This window comes from Crocuta crocuta, unplaced genomic scaffold, assembly GCF_008692635.1.
Source record: "Crocuta crocuta isolate KB4526 unplaced genomic scaffold, BGI_CrCroc_1.0 scaffold231, whole genome shotgun sequence".
Classification (NCBI taxonomy): domain Eukaryota; kingdom Metazoa; phylum Chordata; class Mammalia; order Carnivora; family Hyaenidae; genus Crocuta; species Crocuta crocuta.
The window spans coordinates 6,581,741-6,599,479 of NW_027528357.1; the positions used below are offsets into that span (position 1 = coordinate 6,581,741).

At 37.1% G+C, this 17,739-nt stretch overlaps 1 protein-coding gene across 1 annotated transcript in view; it reads left to right on the forward strand.

Moving 5' to 3' along the window:
• Positions 1–16,754, forward strand: part of KLHL14 (kelch like family member 14) — a 100,096-nt gene extending 83,342 nt beyond the window's left edge. The window contains exons 4-8 of the mRNA XM_077753846.1: positions 1,108–1,186; positions 7,901–8,091; positions 8,173–8,331; positions 12,413–12,570; positions 15,878–16,754. Coding sequence (XP_077609972.1) covers positions 1,108–1,186; positions 7,901–8,091; positions 8,173–8,331; positions 12,413–12,570; positions 15,878–16,018 — 728 coding nt within the window. The 3' untranslated portion in view covers positions 16,019–16,754. The remainder of the gene's footprint in view (positions 1–1,107; positions 1,187–7,900; positions 8,092–8,172; positions 8,332–12,412; positions 12,571–15,877) is intronic.
• The last annotated feature ends 985 nt before the right edge of the window (positions 16,755–17,739 follow it).

Genomic DNA, 17,739 nt, shown 5'->3' on the forward strand with positions numbered 1-17,739 from the left:
TTATCAATCCTTGCTTTATAACATTCATCTCTACTTGAAAATATATAGTTCTTTATTCATTTACAAGAACAGAAACTTTTCCTTTTTTGTTCACCAACATATTTTCAAAACCTAGAGCACATAAGACATATAATAAATGCTAAAAATATATTTATGCAATTAATAATTATGTTGGGTATACACAAGCATGTACACACAAGCATGTACACACATACACACTTATCTATTTATTACTGTGGTGAAGTTTGGTACCTGTATTTCAATGTTTAGTTAAACATATATGAACAAAAACATCTTCAAAGTTAAAACTTCAAGTGTTTTAGATGATTGTCATCGCAGGTGCTACACAGAACATGGAAATTGCTTCCATTTCTTGCTTTGGTGTCAATCTATAGGTAAAATAAGATTCATTTTAATACCTTGGAGACATTGCTGTGCTCCTAGCCTCAACAGAGGGGATAGACCAGTTCACCAGCTTTGAGGACTCATGCTTCCCACTTCAGTACATGTACTCACAACCATGTTTCCCGCAAGCGCACACACAACAGAACTTACGTGACGTGCATGGACTAAACCTGATTTTCTAATGCAAACTCTCACTGAAGTGATTGGTGTTATTTCCATGGGGAGAGGGCTGACTCAACCACTGCTAGGTTCTTGGATCATTAAAAAAAATGGGGGGGGGGGCTCTAACCACAGATATCACACAAGTTAGTCACTGGAACTGATTATTTATAGACAATAACTTCATGTTTTCAAAACACAAAAATACCAAAACTCAGAAAATTTCCCCCTAACATTGTGGTAAAACTGGTTTGGTAAACGTACTTGCTTTTATCATTATGGTTGATTTAGTTTTGTTCAGACCCATTCCAAAAAAATGAAAGAAAGAAAAGATGGAGTAGTAGAGAAGAAAAAAAGAAAAATATTTGAGGTGGCACATTTATTCTTCTGCTGACTTACTGCTTCTCAGACTGGGTTAAATAGTCCCCCTACTTAATTCATGGGTGTGTTAAACCTGAAAACAGATGCATCTTACAAACACTATTAAATGTGCAAAACAACAAAGGGAACTAAGTTTCAAATGTCTCACATATATTTTTATAGGAAAACACAGTACAAATTTTGTCAGTCGATATGATCCTCGATTTAATAGCTGGATACAACTTCCACCCATGCAAGAAAGGTAAGTGTTTATGTCTTATGTCTGAAACATTTGTGGCTGCTTTACAAGCATGAATGCTGAATGGTTTTCTATCATAAATTATGCTAAACAGAGCTAAGGAAAGACATACGAGTCAAAATACAAAATTTGGCCTGGCCAATCAGGAATAACTACTTTGTTAGCTTAATGGGGAAGACTAATCAAATAAGTCAATTATTGGTCCTAATATAGGAAGAGAAAAAATGTGTAACTTGTCTTCCATTACTACATTACTTTGGTTTGTTGGCAAGTGGAGCTAAAATCTCACTATCTATCTCACTTTTCTTGGTGATAATATATTTAAATCCTATAAATGAAATCTAAAACACCATTCTTACAATGGTATGCATTTTGATGCAGAAATTTCAGTCTTAAGTTTTCAAGTCTCACTAACTCAAATCCTTTACATTTGCCCTCTCAACTATCCTCTCATTATACATTCAAGAACAGGTCATTTGTTAGCTTAAAAAAAAGAGTTTGAAAAGTATCATCTCATTTTTTTACATATTTGGTGCTTATGTCACCCCAGTCTCCTAGGAGCCAAGGGACAAGTGGCTACCATTGTTTATACATATTTTGCCTCTCGTGGTTGTTACCTACATAAGGCCACACCTTCATATGCATATGCAAATTCCCATGCTAAATTTTGAGCCCTTGATACTTTTCAAATAATACTTCAGCATCCTCGTGAGCAAAGTATCAGTTATAATAACAATAACCTGCAACCTAGTTCTTCTTCTCAACTGAATTATTTAAGAAATGACTTTCTTTCCTGTTTCCCTCATGACTCTCCACCTTCACATCTTTTATAAGCATTCAATTAGATCGAATTAGATCACTAAGATCAAATTAGATCCTTCATCATAATTCCAAGTTAAAAGGAAGTGTTCAGATAATGTCATTTATTCAAAAATGTGCATTTCTGCACAGTATGAATCTATGCTATGAAAAAACTCCCTGTCTAGCTCTCTCTTCCCTATAAACATATTAAAACCCTCTTTCAGGAGACTAAAAGCTACCCACTGGAAAGGATGAGGCATAATGTAAGAACCACAGACACTCCTGAGAATGTGTAGTTCAAAGGTACCTGAAGAAATTATTCTAAGTCAGTTAATACCCAGACAAACTTCTCACTCCTCCTCTTCTGCACACGTGCCTGCATGAAAGCCCCTGATGTCTTTCCCTGGTGCACCTTGTTTCTCTCCGTTTGGGGTTACTTCCCGCCCTCTCTTATTGTGGCTGCATCACTTTACCCTTTAAACAAAACCATTCCGAAAAGTTTTCCTTAAAAAATATATTTTAAAAATGAATATCAGTAATCTGTTTGAAATGTCAGCATCTCATCACCACGCTCCCCTTTGCTGGGGGGCTGCACACCACGATAATTAACCTTCACGCCTTCCGTTTGGGAGGCATAACTCACGTCGCGGTCAATTATCTCACTCTAGAGCCCCTAAGGATGAGAAGTATTGCCGCAAAACCTAATTAGTAATTTTTTAAATGTGTATTGTTTACTTGATATTCTATAATGACTTCCTCTGAGGCAGTATGGCCTATCATGGCAGGGTCCTACTTAGACAATTTTTAGCAGCTCATTGACCTGATAAAAAGACCTGCCATGGTCCGTCGGCGCCCGGCAGCCACCGTTGACAGGATGGACTGTTTAACGTTTCTTTCCAAGTCATTATGGTATATCATGTCAGGTCCCTAGTAAAAGAAGTTTTTTTTTAGATTTAGAACAATCAACTCGATAGACCAAATAAAGAGCTCCTTACAGAGCTGAGTGGGAAAAGGCAGATCTCACAAATGCCCAGTCAATCTTCTAGCTCCGTATCTCCTATGGGTTGGTTGACCCTGGCAGCAATCCGTAACCTAAAATGAAATTTTTCTGTTGTTGCCAAGTCTCCATTCTAAGTAGCAGATACGATCAGTTATTGACATGGCTTAATTGGTGATCACACAAAGAAGAAAAAAAGAAAAAAACAGATATGAGACCCCCTTCAGATCTGAAGTTTCTTGAAACATTTACTTGAATTAATTGTACACTGTATAGATCATGAATCGGGCTCACCAGAAGTCCCCCCACCCCCCACCTTCCATTGTTGCTACCAAACTGCTGAGAAGTTACCAAACTGAGAATAATAGAAACCTGTTGAAAACCACGTCTGGGGTAACCCACTCTTAGAGCTGGCTGGACAGGTTCTTTGGATATCTTACCTAGTCAGAGCTTCCAAAGGAGTGCTATAATGAAAGTGCGTGCTACCCTCTAGTTCCTCAGGGAATTGGCACACTGCCTCTAGGCTTACCCAACCAATTCATGAAATGCATCCCTGCTATCTGTGAAATGATTACAGGAAAATAGACACTTAAATGTAATGTTACTGAGTTATTGTGATTTCAGATGTGGGATTCGATTCTTCAAGAGAAAGAAGATGGTAAAAATTGAAACTAAGATCAATAGAAATGCTTTGGTAACTTTACAGTTTTCTTCAATAAAAATAGACATTGTAGTTATGATTCATATGGAAATCTTACCCCCTAGCTAGTCTAGAAAAAAAAAAATGAAAAAGTAAATGGAGTTTAGAAAGCACCACCAACAAAGCTACGTTTCACAGAGTAAGAGAAGAGCTAGAAGCAAATATATAAAAAGTGTTTCCATATTTAAATAGTTACTAGAAGCCTTAAGAAACAATGTGAGACAATATTCTGTTTGAAAAAAAATCTGTTGTTATTTTTAATCGGATGGCGAGAGTCAAGATTTCAAGCTAAGATTATAGTAATTCAATCTCATGCTCTAGGATATAAACTGACCACCCAAAGGGTCAGAAAGAACTAGGAAACACCTGTACAATATGTAGGGTTCACAAAGTCTTTGTGGAAGTTGCTGGTGGTCTTTTTTAACTTATCACAATACACTGACTATTATTGCCTCCTGAGTTGGGGGAGGAGGGGGTGGAGGCAGTAGGAGAGATGAACAAACTGAAGTACAAATAGTGTAATCCCATTTAAAACTTTTCAGTAATCTTGGACTTACTTTAAAAAAAAAAATAGCCTAATTATGTGTCCTCTTCTTATGAGGAGGAGGGGCAGGGAACACTCCCAAGAGAGACCTGGTATGGTAACATTTTCGCCTGGAGCAATTGTTCACAGTTGCTGACAGACCATTAACTATCCAGTGTTCCTATAATGCATTTCATGAATTCTCACTTTGGACATGCAAGGGAATAAGTCATAGGCTCAGAATCTTCACTATTGGAATTTCTACATAAAAATGCAGTTTTCGTCAGGAAGCGGAACTTACTGATTTTTTTTTTCCCATTTAGATCCTAACAGTGACACTGTGTGGATAAAGCTAGGAGTACACATGAAGTATCAGATTAAGAAAATCTTAGCGAGAAAGAGAGCAAGTTCTGACAGGCTCACTCAGTGTCAGTGAGGAAGGAAGGAACCAGGATAGAAAAAAGTGAGAAAATTGAAATTTAGACTAGATGAAAGGAGTTCACACTACTACAAGGAGACTTTGCTCTTATTCTCCATTATCTAAACTTATTTGGTGGAGGGTTTTCATACTTGTCATGTCTAACAGGCATTTGCTCTTATAGGCCAGTATCTGGCATATGGAAGAACAGAACACCTTATGGCCCACATAGTCCAAATTATTTAAAGATGGCCCATTAGTAGGATTGGTATATTAGTTATTTCAGACGCTCTAAGACTTGTTATAGAATCATCATATGGAAGACGGATTGTGTTGATGGTGCAAAGAAATATCTATGTCACTTTAGTCTATTTTTATAGACATGTCAGTCTTTTCAATGAAACATTTTAACTGAGAAGGTAAAAGCACTATTAAGACAACCTTGACCTATCTTATTCAATGAGAAAGCAATTGAAATCTGGTTAGAGAAATAGAAGGAAGCAATGGACATCTGTGGGCACTTAATTTTGCAACTATTTTTAACTTAATTTTATATTTCAATGGGTTTTTACTTCTCTGTAACAGGGGATCTCAGAATTTTTAGATCTGGGATTGATCTGATTGAAAGCTTCTTCTTAATATCTTTCTCCAAAAAATGCCTATGTGCAAAACCTACATATAAAACTTTTTATTACTATTTTATTACAATTTCAGAGCTTCATATCCCTCAGAAGATCTGGGTTAAAAAGACTCACTCTATGAAATCTGCCACACCTGCTCTTTATTTTCTTTCCTCCTTTTCTCCCTCCTCTTTTTCCATCATTGCTGTTCTTTATTGTCATTTTGAATTTCCCACAGCACATATTTCTTTCAAAGGCATCAGGAATATACAGGAAAAATAAAAAAAAACAAACACAGCCAAAATTTTGCTCTAAAATTGTCCATGATGCTAACAATTTCAGAGCTAATAAAAACAAAAACAAAAAAATCCTTGAACCATATGATCCACCAATCTCATTTCTGGTTTTATGTCAAAAAAAATGAAAATAAAATCAATATCTTGGAAAGGTATCTGCACTCCCATGTTCATTTCACCATTATTCACAAGAGCCAAGATATAGAAACAACCTAAGTGTCTGTCATCAGATGAATAGATAAAGAGAGCATATATGTACAATGGAGTATTATTTAGCCATAACAAAACGAAATCCTGCCATTTGTGACCACATGGATGAAATGGTAGTTTTGTGAAGTGAAATAAGCCAAAGAGAGAAAGAGAAAAAGAGAAAGAGAAACACTATATGGGCTCACTTATACATGGAATCTGGAAAAAAAAAAAAGAAGAAGAAGAAGAAGAAAGAAAGAAATCAAACTTAAAGAAACAGAATGAATAGCAGTTGCTAGGGACCAGGAAATGAGGGAAATGAGTAGAGGTTGGTCAAAAGGTATAAACTTTCAATTATAAGATGAATAAGTTCTGCATATCTAATGTATAACATGGTGACTCTAGTTAATATTGTGGTGTATACTTGAAATTTGCTAAGAGAATAGAAAACCAAAAACACACACACACAAAAACAAAAAAGTAGCTAGGTGAGGTGATGAATGCATTAGTTAACTTGATTGTGGGAATCCTTCCACAATGTATGTATATGTCAAATCATTGCATTGTGACTTTAAATATATTACAACTTTGTCAATTATACCTCAATAAAACTAGAAAAAATAAAATAAAACTGAATACATCACCATCTATAACATACTATACCTATAGGTAATAAATCACCTACACAAGCATCAAAGAATTTCACTGTCATTTAAAGTATCACTAGGCAAAGTTTATATGCAAACATCTTAATGGCTGATTTTTAATAACATTTTTATCTGGGTCATGTTAACTGATGGTTCTGACACATGAACAAAATGCTGGACATGATGACAGCACTTTATGTGCGTATTTGCAAACAATCCTCTAAAAAAAAGTACCATTAACATCCCCCTGTTACAGACGAGCAACCTGCGGCTAAGAGGGGTTAAGTGACGTGTCAAAGGTCACACATCCAATAAATCATGGAGCCACACAATCTGTTCCAGAGACCAAACTGTCAATCAAGACGCTGTCTACTGCTTCCTTGAGGTTTTGGCACTTTGTAAACACAACTTGGAAAATCTTCTGCTAAAAACCTCTGGGACTCTTGATCTTGCTACTGACATTGCCCAAGAGTCTTGGCCCTTATTTTTATAAAGATCATACATTTATCAAATATAAAATATATTCTCTGAGGGCTTGGCAGTTAACAATTGTACTTATTCAGTATTGAACCACATCTTCTTCTTGTAAAGTATATTATTCCAGTAGTATCAATGAGAAAAAAAGCAAAGGGTCAAGGACTTGCTTAATATATCAACCTAGTCATCCTAACTCCAAATTTTCGAGTCCCCTTTGAACATTTATTCTCTCAGCTCTCATGTCTTACTAGTTCCCAAGTCTTAGATCTTCCTTTGGAATATCTTTTGCTCAGTCCTTCCATGTCTTCTGTAAAACTCTACTTCAGGTCCTTAATATCTCACTCTTATATATGGTCTACCTCAGAATCGGTTTCCCTTTCAAAACAGCTTGTGTCTTTTGCCTTTGAAGCATAATGGGATAATTTAATAAATTGCTTCTCTTGAAAGGATACTTAAAAAATATCCCGTAGCTTTGTGAGAATCAACACCAAAAGCTGTATCAGTGAAATTCCTACAATTGGTTTGCATAAAAGCAAAATTCCAGCACCCTACTCAGTTCACAAAAGTTTCTCTATTTGCTGTAGTACTGGGAAGAAAAAAAAATGATAATTGAAGAAAAATTTTGATGATGTAGTCCTCTTATAAATTGGGAACAATGACCCTTGAAGGACCATGAAAAAAGTGAATGTCAAGATAATTTATTATTGTTACATTATCTACCTCATTTTTCACTTTGTCTTACTGTGCTGTGATATCTGTACAAGGTACCAAATATCCCAAACATTAGTGAACATTTTAACAGCGTATAAAAAAAAAAAAAGATAAAAGAAGCTGAAGCAGGGTTGGGTGAATTTCTCCTCTACTGTTACTTTAAGATGAAAATGCCAACCAGACCAGGCAATGTGTACGATTACTGTCTCAGATTTAGAAGGGAGCTATATGTGTAATTTCCAAATTTCTGCAACCCTTTCTAAAGCAGGATGTACCTCCTTTCCCTAACTGATGGAGCCCTTTTTGTGATTTACGGCGAGTTGTTGTTTTCATTGTAGAAGAGCCAGTTTCTATGCATGTCGATTGGACAAGCATTTATACGTTATTGGTGGAAGGAATGAGACCGGCTATTTGTCCAGCGTGGAGAGCTATAACCTAGAAACAAACGAATGGCGTTATGTGTCCTCATTGCCCCAGCCTCTGGCTGCTCACGCGGGAGCAGTGCACAATGGGAAAATATACATTTCAGGCAAGTCATTCCTCCACTTTCTGTTCCAAAGTTCAGTTCCAAGGCACTTTTTTGACTTGTATGTATATGCTTAATTCACAGGGGGTGTACACAATGGAGAATATGTCCCATGGCTATATTGCTATGACCCTGTAATGGATGTCTGGGCTCGAAAACAAGATATGAACACAAAACGCGCGATCCACACTTTGGCTGTAATGAATGATCGCTTGTATGCAATTGGAGGAAATCATTTGAAAGGTCTTTTTCTTTTTCTTTTTTTAAATCACAATATCATTTGCATCTCATGTTTCTTGCTAAAGGGGTTTCTCGTTAGATAATCATAGTTAACCAAGTAAAAAACATGTTGACCAAATAAAATCTACTCTGTGTAAATTAGCTGTACCCTTGGGCACACATTTATTTTGGCTCCTCTGCAGATAGGATTATTTTTAAGTTACTACACACATTAAAGAAATGAATAATGATGTCAACAGAAAGTAAAAAACGAAAGCATTAATAACTGAAAGCACAAACAATTTGTTGTAACAATGAATTCAGTAAAATAAATTATTCCCTATCTCCGAAGTCATAGCAATAAATTTTTTCCAGAAAATTGTTTTTTGTAGTGATCATAAAGAACTTCAGTCATAGCTGCACAAAGAAGCTAATACGTGATTTTTCTTAAAGAAAACATTTAGTAGAATTTCATGTCTAAATTTAGAATTATTTCTTTTAAGAGTTGAACATCAAACCTATGCTTCTCAAATTCTTTCTATTTCCTTTTATAATTTAAAAAGAACACTTAAAACATGGTATTTTTAATATTTATTTATTTCTGAGACAGAGGCAGAGCGAGCATGGGAGGGGAAGAGAGAGAGGGAGACATAGAATCTAAAATGGGCTCCAGGTTCCATGCTGTCAGCACAGAGCCCAATGCGAGGCTTGAACCCACGAACTGTGAGATCACGACCTGAGCCCGGAGTGGGGCGCTTAACTGACTGAGCCACCCAGGCACCCCTAAAACATGGTATTTTTAGAGTTTTGTTTGGGCTCCTCTCCTTCTCCATATATCTATATGATTACAACTGTTTGTTTGTTTTTTAGTTTATTTATTTGAGAGAGAGAGAGTGCGTGCACATGAGTGGGGGCTGGGCAGAGAGAGAGCAGGAGACACAAAATCCAAAGTAGGTTCCAGGCTCTGAGTTATCAGCACAGAGTCCAACACAGGGCTCAAACTCACGAACTGTAGATCACGACCTGAGCCCATGTCAGATGCTTAACCAAAGGAACCACCCAGGTGCCGCTGACTACAACTTTTTGTAATTTTGTGCATGTGTCTAACTATCTAAATGCATATCACACTGAATTTGACAGGAAAGCAGAGAGAACGGTGATATTAAGATTCCTGAACTGTACTGGACCTCAGTTTCCTCACCTAAAAATGAAGAAACTGGTCTAGATGATCTCTAAAATCTCCTCCAGCTCTGACCTGCCATGATTCTTGAAACTGAACCAAATGTGAAACAAGCCATCCAAGTATGATAGAGAAGGCCCTCGATGCATCTAGCTTTCCATCATACACCCATCTAAAAAAATGGTAGATGTAGACATTCCTTTCTGGTTCTCAAATACGTATATACCTCTAACATAAGAAAGACCACACAGGTGCAATTTTTATGTAAATATTTCCAAGTTCATATTCAATCAGAAATGTCAATATCCTAGTATATGTTGCTCACCTTTGTATTCTCCCCAGTGGGAGGGGATGGATTAACCTTTGCGGCTGCAACTCTTCCCTTTTTATTCTTTTTCTCTTTCACTGCCACTCCTTCATCTCGAGCCATACACCATTCCTGCTCATCAAAATATTTGTATGCAGTATTAACTTTGTAGTTTTCTTTATTAAAATGTGATTTCTACTCATTTCTTTTGCATAATAGTGACTAAACATTCTAGGAACTTTTTTTAAATGTTTAGTTTTGAGAGAGTGAGAGAGAATATGAGTGGAGGAGGGGTAGAGAGAGAGGGAGACAGAGAATCCCAAGCAGGCTCCACACCTTCAGAGCAGAGCTCAACACAGGGCTTAACCCCATGAACCATGAAACTATGACCTGAGCTGAAATCAAGAGTCAGATGCTCATAAAACTGAGCCACCCAGGTGCCCCACATTCTAGGAAGATTTAATATTTGAGGTTATACATGGACAAGGTAATGACAGCCTAAATGAGAAATAACACACACATATCAAAGTTAGGTCAGCTCAGGGAGGTATTATGGTGTAGAGGGAAAGGTATGGATCTGGGTCCCAGTTATGGACTTGTAATTGTGTGGTCTTACTCAAGACACTTAACCCCATACCTATAAAAGAAGGATGACTGTCATTTCCTTGGTAGTGTTTGTGAGACTTACAGTCAACATATGTAATATATGTAGTGGGCACCGAGAAGGCATACATATCCTCCTGTGACGCCACTAGAACTTCAGATCTGGGAATTTGCCCCAGTCCTCATTCTAATTATCTGTGCTTCAAATATTATCATCAATAATCTTAAAAGAAAGGAATTTACCACAGAATTCCAGTAAAACCTTCACTCTACTGTTCCCAAATCTATGTGATTTATGTTATGTAAGAAGTTCATGGCCTGAAATAATGTGTCCTCTTCTTCAAGAATGAAAATTATTCTACTTTTTGGTCTATCTTTTTCATTACTTTGAGGAGTCCAGTAGGTTCATTGATTTGCATATGCATTGTAATTGTCAGCTAGCAAATATCCGCTGCACACGTGTAAAAAGAAGAAAAATCCCCCTCCAGATTTTTGACTTTCTAAATTAAAGGCAGGGCCCCCAGTGGAGTCTGAGAACTTAAGTTGTTCTCTGCAAGACACTTACTGCCCCAGCCACTGAAAAACTTCATCAGAGGTGAAAGAAGAAGCCCTCAGCAGAAGTTAGCCTCCTAACTTGAACTTGATTTGTAGTAGATGTTGGAAACCATTCACTTCATCATAGTTGTTTATCAACATAAACTGTTAAAAAGGTAAAGATTCTGAACACCATGTTTTTAGTTAATTAAAACATTTTGATGGGGCACCTGGGTGGCTCAGTCAGTTAAGCATCCAACTTCGGCTCAGGTTATGATCTCGTGGTTGGTGAGTTTGAGTCCTACATCAGGCTTTGTGCTGACAGCTCAGAGCCTAGGACCTGCTTTGGATTCTGTGTCCATCTCTCTGCCCCTCTCCCTCTCACACTCTATCTGTCTGTCTGTCTGTCTGTCTCTCTCTCTCTCAGAAATAAACATTTTTTAAAATTTTTTAAAAACATTTCGAGAGCTAAATATTCATTTAGGAAAAGTGATACAGTTTAGTCTGTATTAATATGAGCTCAGAAGCCTGTTTGCCTGAGTTTAAACCTCAGCCTGTCTACTTACTTGCTGTGTGACTTACTCAAGTCATTACTTCTCTCTTGCCCTCAGTTTTCTCATCTCTAAAATGAATATAATGGCATAACTATCTCATAGGGTGGTTGAGAGGAATTAAGTGAATTCATCTATGTAAGCATTTGGAAGACAACTCGCTTATTGTAAACACTCTATAAAATGCTTACTTTTAATTATTTTAAACCTTTTAAATAAGGTTTTAATAAACATTTTAAAATAAGATCTACCCCTATATAATCAACATTTACCAAGGACATTGAGTCAGACATTCTTGCTTTGAATTAATTGAACATACTCCGAGTTTGTTTTAGGTCTCTTGTAGCATGTCTCCCTATTTCACTAGTAAACTTATACCTTTGTCTCTTTAAAGACACAATTATCTATTTCTTGGCTCTAGAACTATTTTTTAAAAAAGTCTTAATCCTGAGGCACCTGAGTGGCTGAGTTGGTTTCAGCTCAGGTCATGATCTTGCGGTTTGTGAGTTCAAGTGATGCTTTGGAAATCGGTGCTGACAGTGCAGAGCCTGCTTGGGATTCTCTCTCTCCCTCACTCTCTGCCCCTCCCCTGCTTCTGCTGGCTCCCTCTGTCTCAAAATAAGTAAATAAACTTAAAGAAGAAGAAGAAGCAGCAGCCCTAGCCCTGAATTGGGACCCTGAGTTGGTTTTTTTATGTTTATTTTAGAGAGAAAGCACGTGAGAGGGAGTGGGGAGGGGCAGAGAATGGAGGACAGAGGATCTGAAGCAGGCTTTGTGTTGACAGCAGAGAGCCTGATGGGGGACTCAAATTCACTAACCCTGAAATCATGACCTGAGCCAAAGTCGGATGTTTAACCGACTGAACCACCCAGGCGCCCATCCACCCTGAGAGTTTATTCTTACGTGGTTCCGTTTTGCTATGTCACTCAGGTTTCTCCCACCTTGATGTAATGCTTGTGGAATGCTATGACCCAAAAGGTGATCAGTGGAATATTCTGCAAACTCCCATTTTGGAAGGTCGAAGTGGCCCTGGTTGTGCAGTGTTGGATGACAGCATCTACCTTGTGGGTGGCTACAGCTGGAGTATGGTATGTGTCCACATTTACCTCATCCGCTCCTTCTGGTTGTGCTTACTTTGTGTTTCCCTCTACACGTTATCACCTACATATAAACCTTCTTTTTTTTAACTTAAATTTTATTTCGTTAGCATACAGTGCAATATTGGTTTCAGGAGTAGAATTCAGTGATTGATCACTTACATACAACACCCAGTGCTCATCACAAGTGTCCTCCTTACTACCCGTCACCCATCTAGCCCATCCCCCACCCACTTCCCTCCATCAACCCTGTTTGTTCTCTAGTAAGGCTTTTTTGAAGTATCTTTTCCTCTCTCCTCTTTCCACCGCCCCCATACATTCATCTGTTTTGTTTCTTAAATTCCACATATGAGTGAATCATATAGTATTTCTCTTTCTCTGATTGACTTATTTCGCTTAGCATAATGCATTCTAGCTCAATCCACATCATTGCAAATGGCAAGATTTCATTCTTTTTGATAACTAAGTAATATTCCATTGGGTACATATATGCCACATCTTTTTTATCTATTCATCAGTCGATGGACATTTGGGCTCTCTCCATACTTTGGTTATTGTTGATAATGTTGTTGTAAACAGTGCATGTACTTGTTCGAACCTGTATTTCTGTATCCTTTGGGTAAATACCTAATAGTGCAATAGCTGGATTATAGGGTAATTCCATTTTCAGTTTTTTGAGGAACCTCCTTACTGTTCTCTAGAGCAGCTGTACCAGTTTTCATTCCCACCAACAGTGCAAGAGAGTTCCCCTTTCTCCTCATCCTTGCCAACAGCTGTTGTTTATTTTAGCCACTCCAACAGGTGTGAGGTGATATCTCATCATGGTTTTAATTTTGAGTTCCCTGATGGTGAGTGATGTTGAGCATCTTTTCATGTGTCTGTTAGTCATCTGAATGTCTTCTTTGGATAAATAGCTTCTGCCCATTTCTTAACTATGTTTTTGATGCTGTATTTGGTAAGTTCTTTAGAGATTTCAGATACTGATTCTTTATCAGATATGTTGTTTGCAACATCTTCTCCCTTTCTGTATTCTGCCTTTTAGATTTGTTGTTTCCTTCACTGTGCAGAAGTTTTTATCTTGATGATATCTGTATAGTTCATGTTTGTTTTTGTTTTCCTTGCCTTTGGCAATGTGTCTAATAAGAAATTGCTCTAGCCAAGGTCAAAGAGGTTACTGCCTATGTTCTCCTCTAGTATTTTTATGGTTTCCTGTCTCACATTTAGGTCTTTCATCCAGTTTGAATTTGTTTTCACACATAAACCTTTTAGGAGTACCGTGCCTGTATGCGAGTAGTAAGTTACTTTAAGTAATAAAATAGAATTGGTGTGGTTGCTATTGAGCTGTCTTCCTATCTGATCAACTATGTCTCCAAATGCAGTAGTTCTATGCTTCTCTTTTCTCTCCATGCTTTTGGGATTCTGGCTTTCCAACGAAGGATACTGAAGTGGTTTTACAAATGTTCTGTTGCAATTGTTTGAACAGTTTCTTGGCTTGTTTGAATTGTCTGAAAAGTCTCTGACCAGTGAGGCGTGAACACTGGAAATTGTTAAATATCCACAAATTCCCTTGAGGATATATAATTTGCCATTGCTTTTCACTTTCCTCCATTTTTATCAGGAAAATTTCCAACAAAAATTGGGAGTACAATGAACTCTTGTTAACCCAGCATCCAGCTTCAACATCCACCAAAATTTTGGCATACTTCATCTATCCACCCTTAAAAATTTTTGGCTGAAGTAATTTGAAGCAACTTCGAGACATCATATTATTTCACCCTACATGCTTTAGTATTTATCTTTAAAAAATTTTTCACTTATGTAAATATACTATCATCTCACCCAACAAAATTAACCATAATTCCCTTATTTTCAAATTTGTCCTATTGACTTGTAAAAATATATATATATATTTCAAGTTGATATGTTCAAGTCAGAATCCAACACTACCCCTTGCATTTGGTTATTATATCTCATCCATCTCTTGCAATCTGGAAAATTACCCCACTCCACTTCTTCTTCCATGCCATTAACTTGTTGAAAAAAACAGAGTCAGTTATCAGAGAGAAAAGCTGACATTCTGGAATCAGCTAATGACTACCTTGCAGCGTCATTTAAAATAGTCTTGGTCTCACTTGTGGGGATGAGCACTGAGTGTTATGTGGAAACTAATTTGACAATAAACTATTTGTAAAAAAAGATAAAATAAAATAAAATAAAATAAAATAGTCTTGGTCTCCATATTCCCTACAAAACTGGAAGTTAGACCTAAGGACTTAACACAAGTTCAGCATTTTTCTTTTTTAAATTTATTTTGTTCCTTATCTCTTCTCTTCTATCAAGAACACTTGAGGAGGTGGTCGTGTAGTTCGAATTACATCACATTAAAAGACATGTAGGGCCTCGTGGTCTACATGTTCACTTTTTAAATGATGACTGTTGATTTATATGTGTTGGTTTCATAATATTAATTTGGGGTCTTAATATTAGTTTATTTCTTTTACATCAAATGTGGTTGTTGTATAAAGTTTGGGGGGAGTTTAAAAAGGTATTAGTTATACGGAGGCAAATATATGTTGAACTATCTATTCATACAGCAGCTTGTTCACTGGTGCACATTACTAGCTGTGAGAGTGGACACATTTAGAATCAGATACCAGGAGAGCACTTTCAAAAAATGGTGACCAGTTTGGTTGGGATTTTGGGGTTTCGCCTATGATAAAAACCAAACTGCTTTGGTTATAGAAGGGAAATGTCATAGAAAACAAAATTAAAGACTTTTTTTTAATTTCTCATGTGGCCACTTGGAAATAAATAAATCAATGTGCAAAGAAGTTGACAAGTCCTCTTGTCTGGTTTATTTTGAACTAGTTTTGAATCCTAGCTCTTAATCCCTACAGTACTAAAATAAAAATGGAAACGTGAGGCAACGATCTAAAACACAATTGACCAAAATTATTTGAAAATTTAAGATGACTGTTTTTAACTAAAACAAGCTGGATACATTCCAATTTGGGGTCAATTATTTTAAAGGATTTGCTGATCATCTAGGTGTTGTAGACACTTGACTTTTATTATTAATCACATACACACACACACACACACACACAGATTTTGAAATCTTGAGAATCTCAAACTGTCCTGTAGAATAAAACAGTTCCAAATCCACCGCTTTCATGTGGAACTTTCTAGCAAGAACAGAGAATTGACATTTTCTTTCCAATGTAAATGTGATAGGTAAGGTTGCCATTGCACTTCTCTAAATATTCTTCCCTAAACACACCCCTCTCTGCCATTACAGGGGGCTTACAAGTCATCCACAATATGCTATTGTCCGGAAAAAGGCACCTGGACAGAACTGGAAGGAGATGTAGCAGAGCCACTGGCAGGTCCCGCCTGTGCACCGGTTATCCTGCCCGCCTGTGTACCTTACAACAAATAACTCCAGGGAGTCCTGGAATGAACACTCTCGCATTCTAGAAAACAATGACAGGTGACATCACTGTTATACTAGGAACAGTGCATTCTAATGGTACAACTGCCGAAACCCACCCTTGGTTTCTAATGATTTACAAGTAATGACAAAAAGAAAAAGACCTGTTCTTGAACAGATACTGTGTCTGCGACTCGGATCACACCAAACTTCCTGTGGTGACAGACTCTTCCATTTGGGACTGGTTTTAACTTGTCCCAGCTTTACAAAAACTCCTCGTGTGGATCTTAACTTTCAAAAGGAGAAAGATAAAATACAGAAGAGTGCCCCAGAGAGACCTAAGATCAGTATTGTGCATTGTAGTCTACCTGCATGTGACCTATGTTGAAGTTTTGGGGATATTGTGTTCATGAATGATCCAGAATTTGACCCACTGAAATACTTACACTGCATTACAGAAATTGCCACTTGATTCTATATTCCTAACCTGTGGCTACTTCACAGACTCCATAGGCAACACAGTTATAGAAAATCATATAAGATTAAAGGGGAACATGTTTGTTTCTGTATAACTTCATTTCATGTACCGTCTGCCCCTTACAGCACCTCATGGGAATCACAGAAGAGGAAGATGTTGGCTCCTTTAACAATTGCTTTCTGCCCTGTGGGTTCTAAGCTAGCCGGTCATAATTTGTGTCCTCAATTTTATATGAAAGATTAAAACAAAATCTACTCTGTCACTATTCCTTCCACAGAAGCTCATGTTTTCTCATTTTTTAACATATAAAAAAGTAGTGAACATACCTATTATTCAAAATGTAGGACTGACAGTTTTCGTACAATATTGAAGAGAGTCTGTTAGATAACACATCTGACCCAAACTTAACCTATGATGAAACTGGGAGATTGCTTTCAGGAATTCAGGGATGAAAAGAAAGAATAATTTCTTTTAAGTGCGATCCCAGTTGTGTCTCTGTCCCTAAAACACATCACTTAAAAGAGCCTCAAGAGCGAATTATAGCTCTTAACAAATATTTTTCCCTCTTCCTCACCTTTGGCCCTAGAAATGGCTTTGGATTTGGCTCTAGGAAAGCACATGACTTACCCTGATTATTCTCCAACTCATCATATTTCTTTGTTATCACCAAAGAGGCCTGAGATCAGTTAGTTGAACAATTGCTAGTTGTCTTTAGAAGCATGAGGAATTTAGGAGCAGAAGGTCAGGAGAGCATGAGATAGTTTTCAGTGTGACCAATCAAAAGAGCAAAACGGGAAGGAACGCAAATTTGATTTTCAAGCCCTTCAGAGCTGAAGCAACAACAGTTAAGACTAAATGATATCCTAAAATATTTTTTAATCACCCAGAGGTGTTGTTCAATCCCTCCACAAAGGTGTCATTCAAAACAACAACATGGGGAAGCCACAGATTAAAAAATGCCTTGGTGATAAGATTTCACCGTGGAGCATGTCGAGATAGATGGGTGTCCTGGAATCCAATGCCGTTTCTACAGTAAAGTGCAATCTTTGTTGTTTTTGTATTTATTTGTATGTTCAGATCCAAAGGATCCGTTGTAAAAAAAATATATAAATATATATATATATACATATATATATATATCCAGTGCAATCAACTTTCATTTCTTTTTCCTTGAAAACATATGCCATATAGGAAAGAAAAGTTACAGTTCTTGGGAAAATCCTAGCTGACGTCACGAAGAGAACAAGGTCTG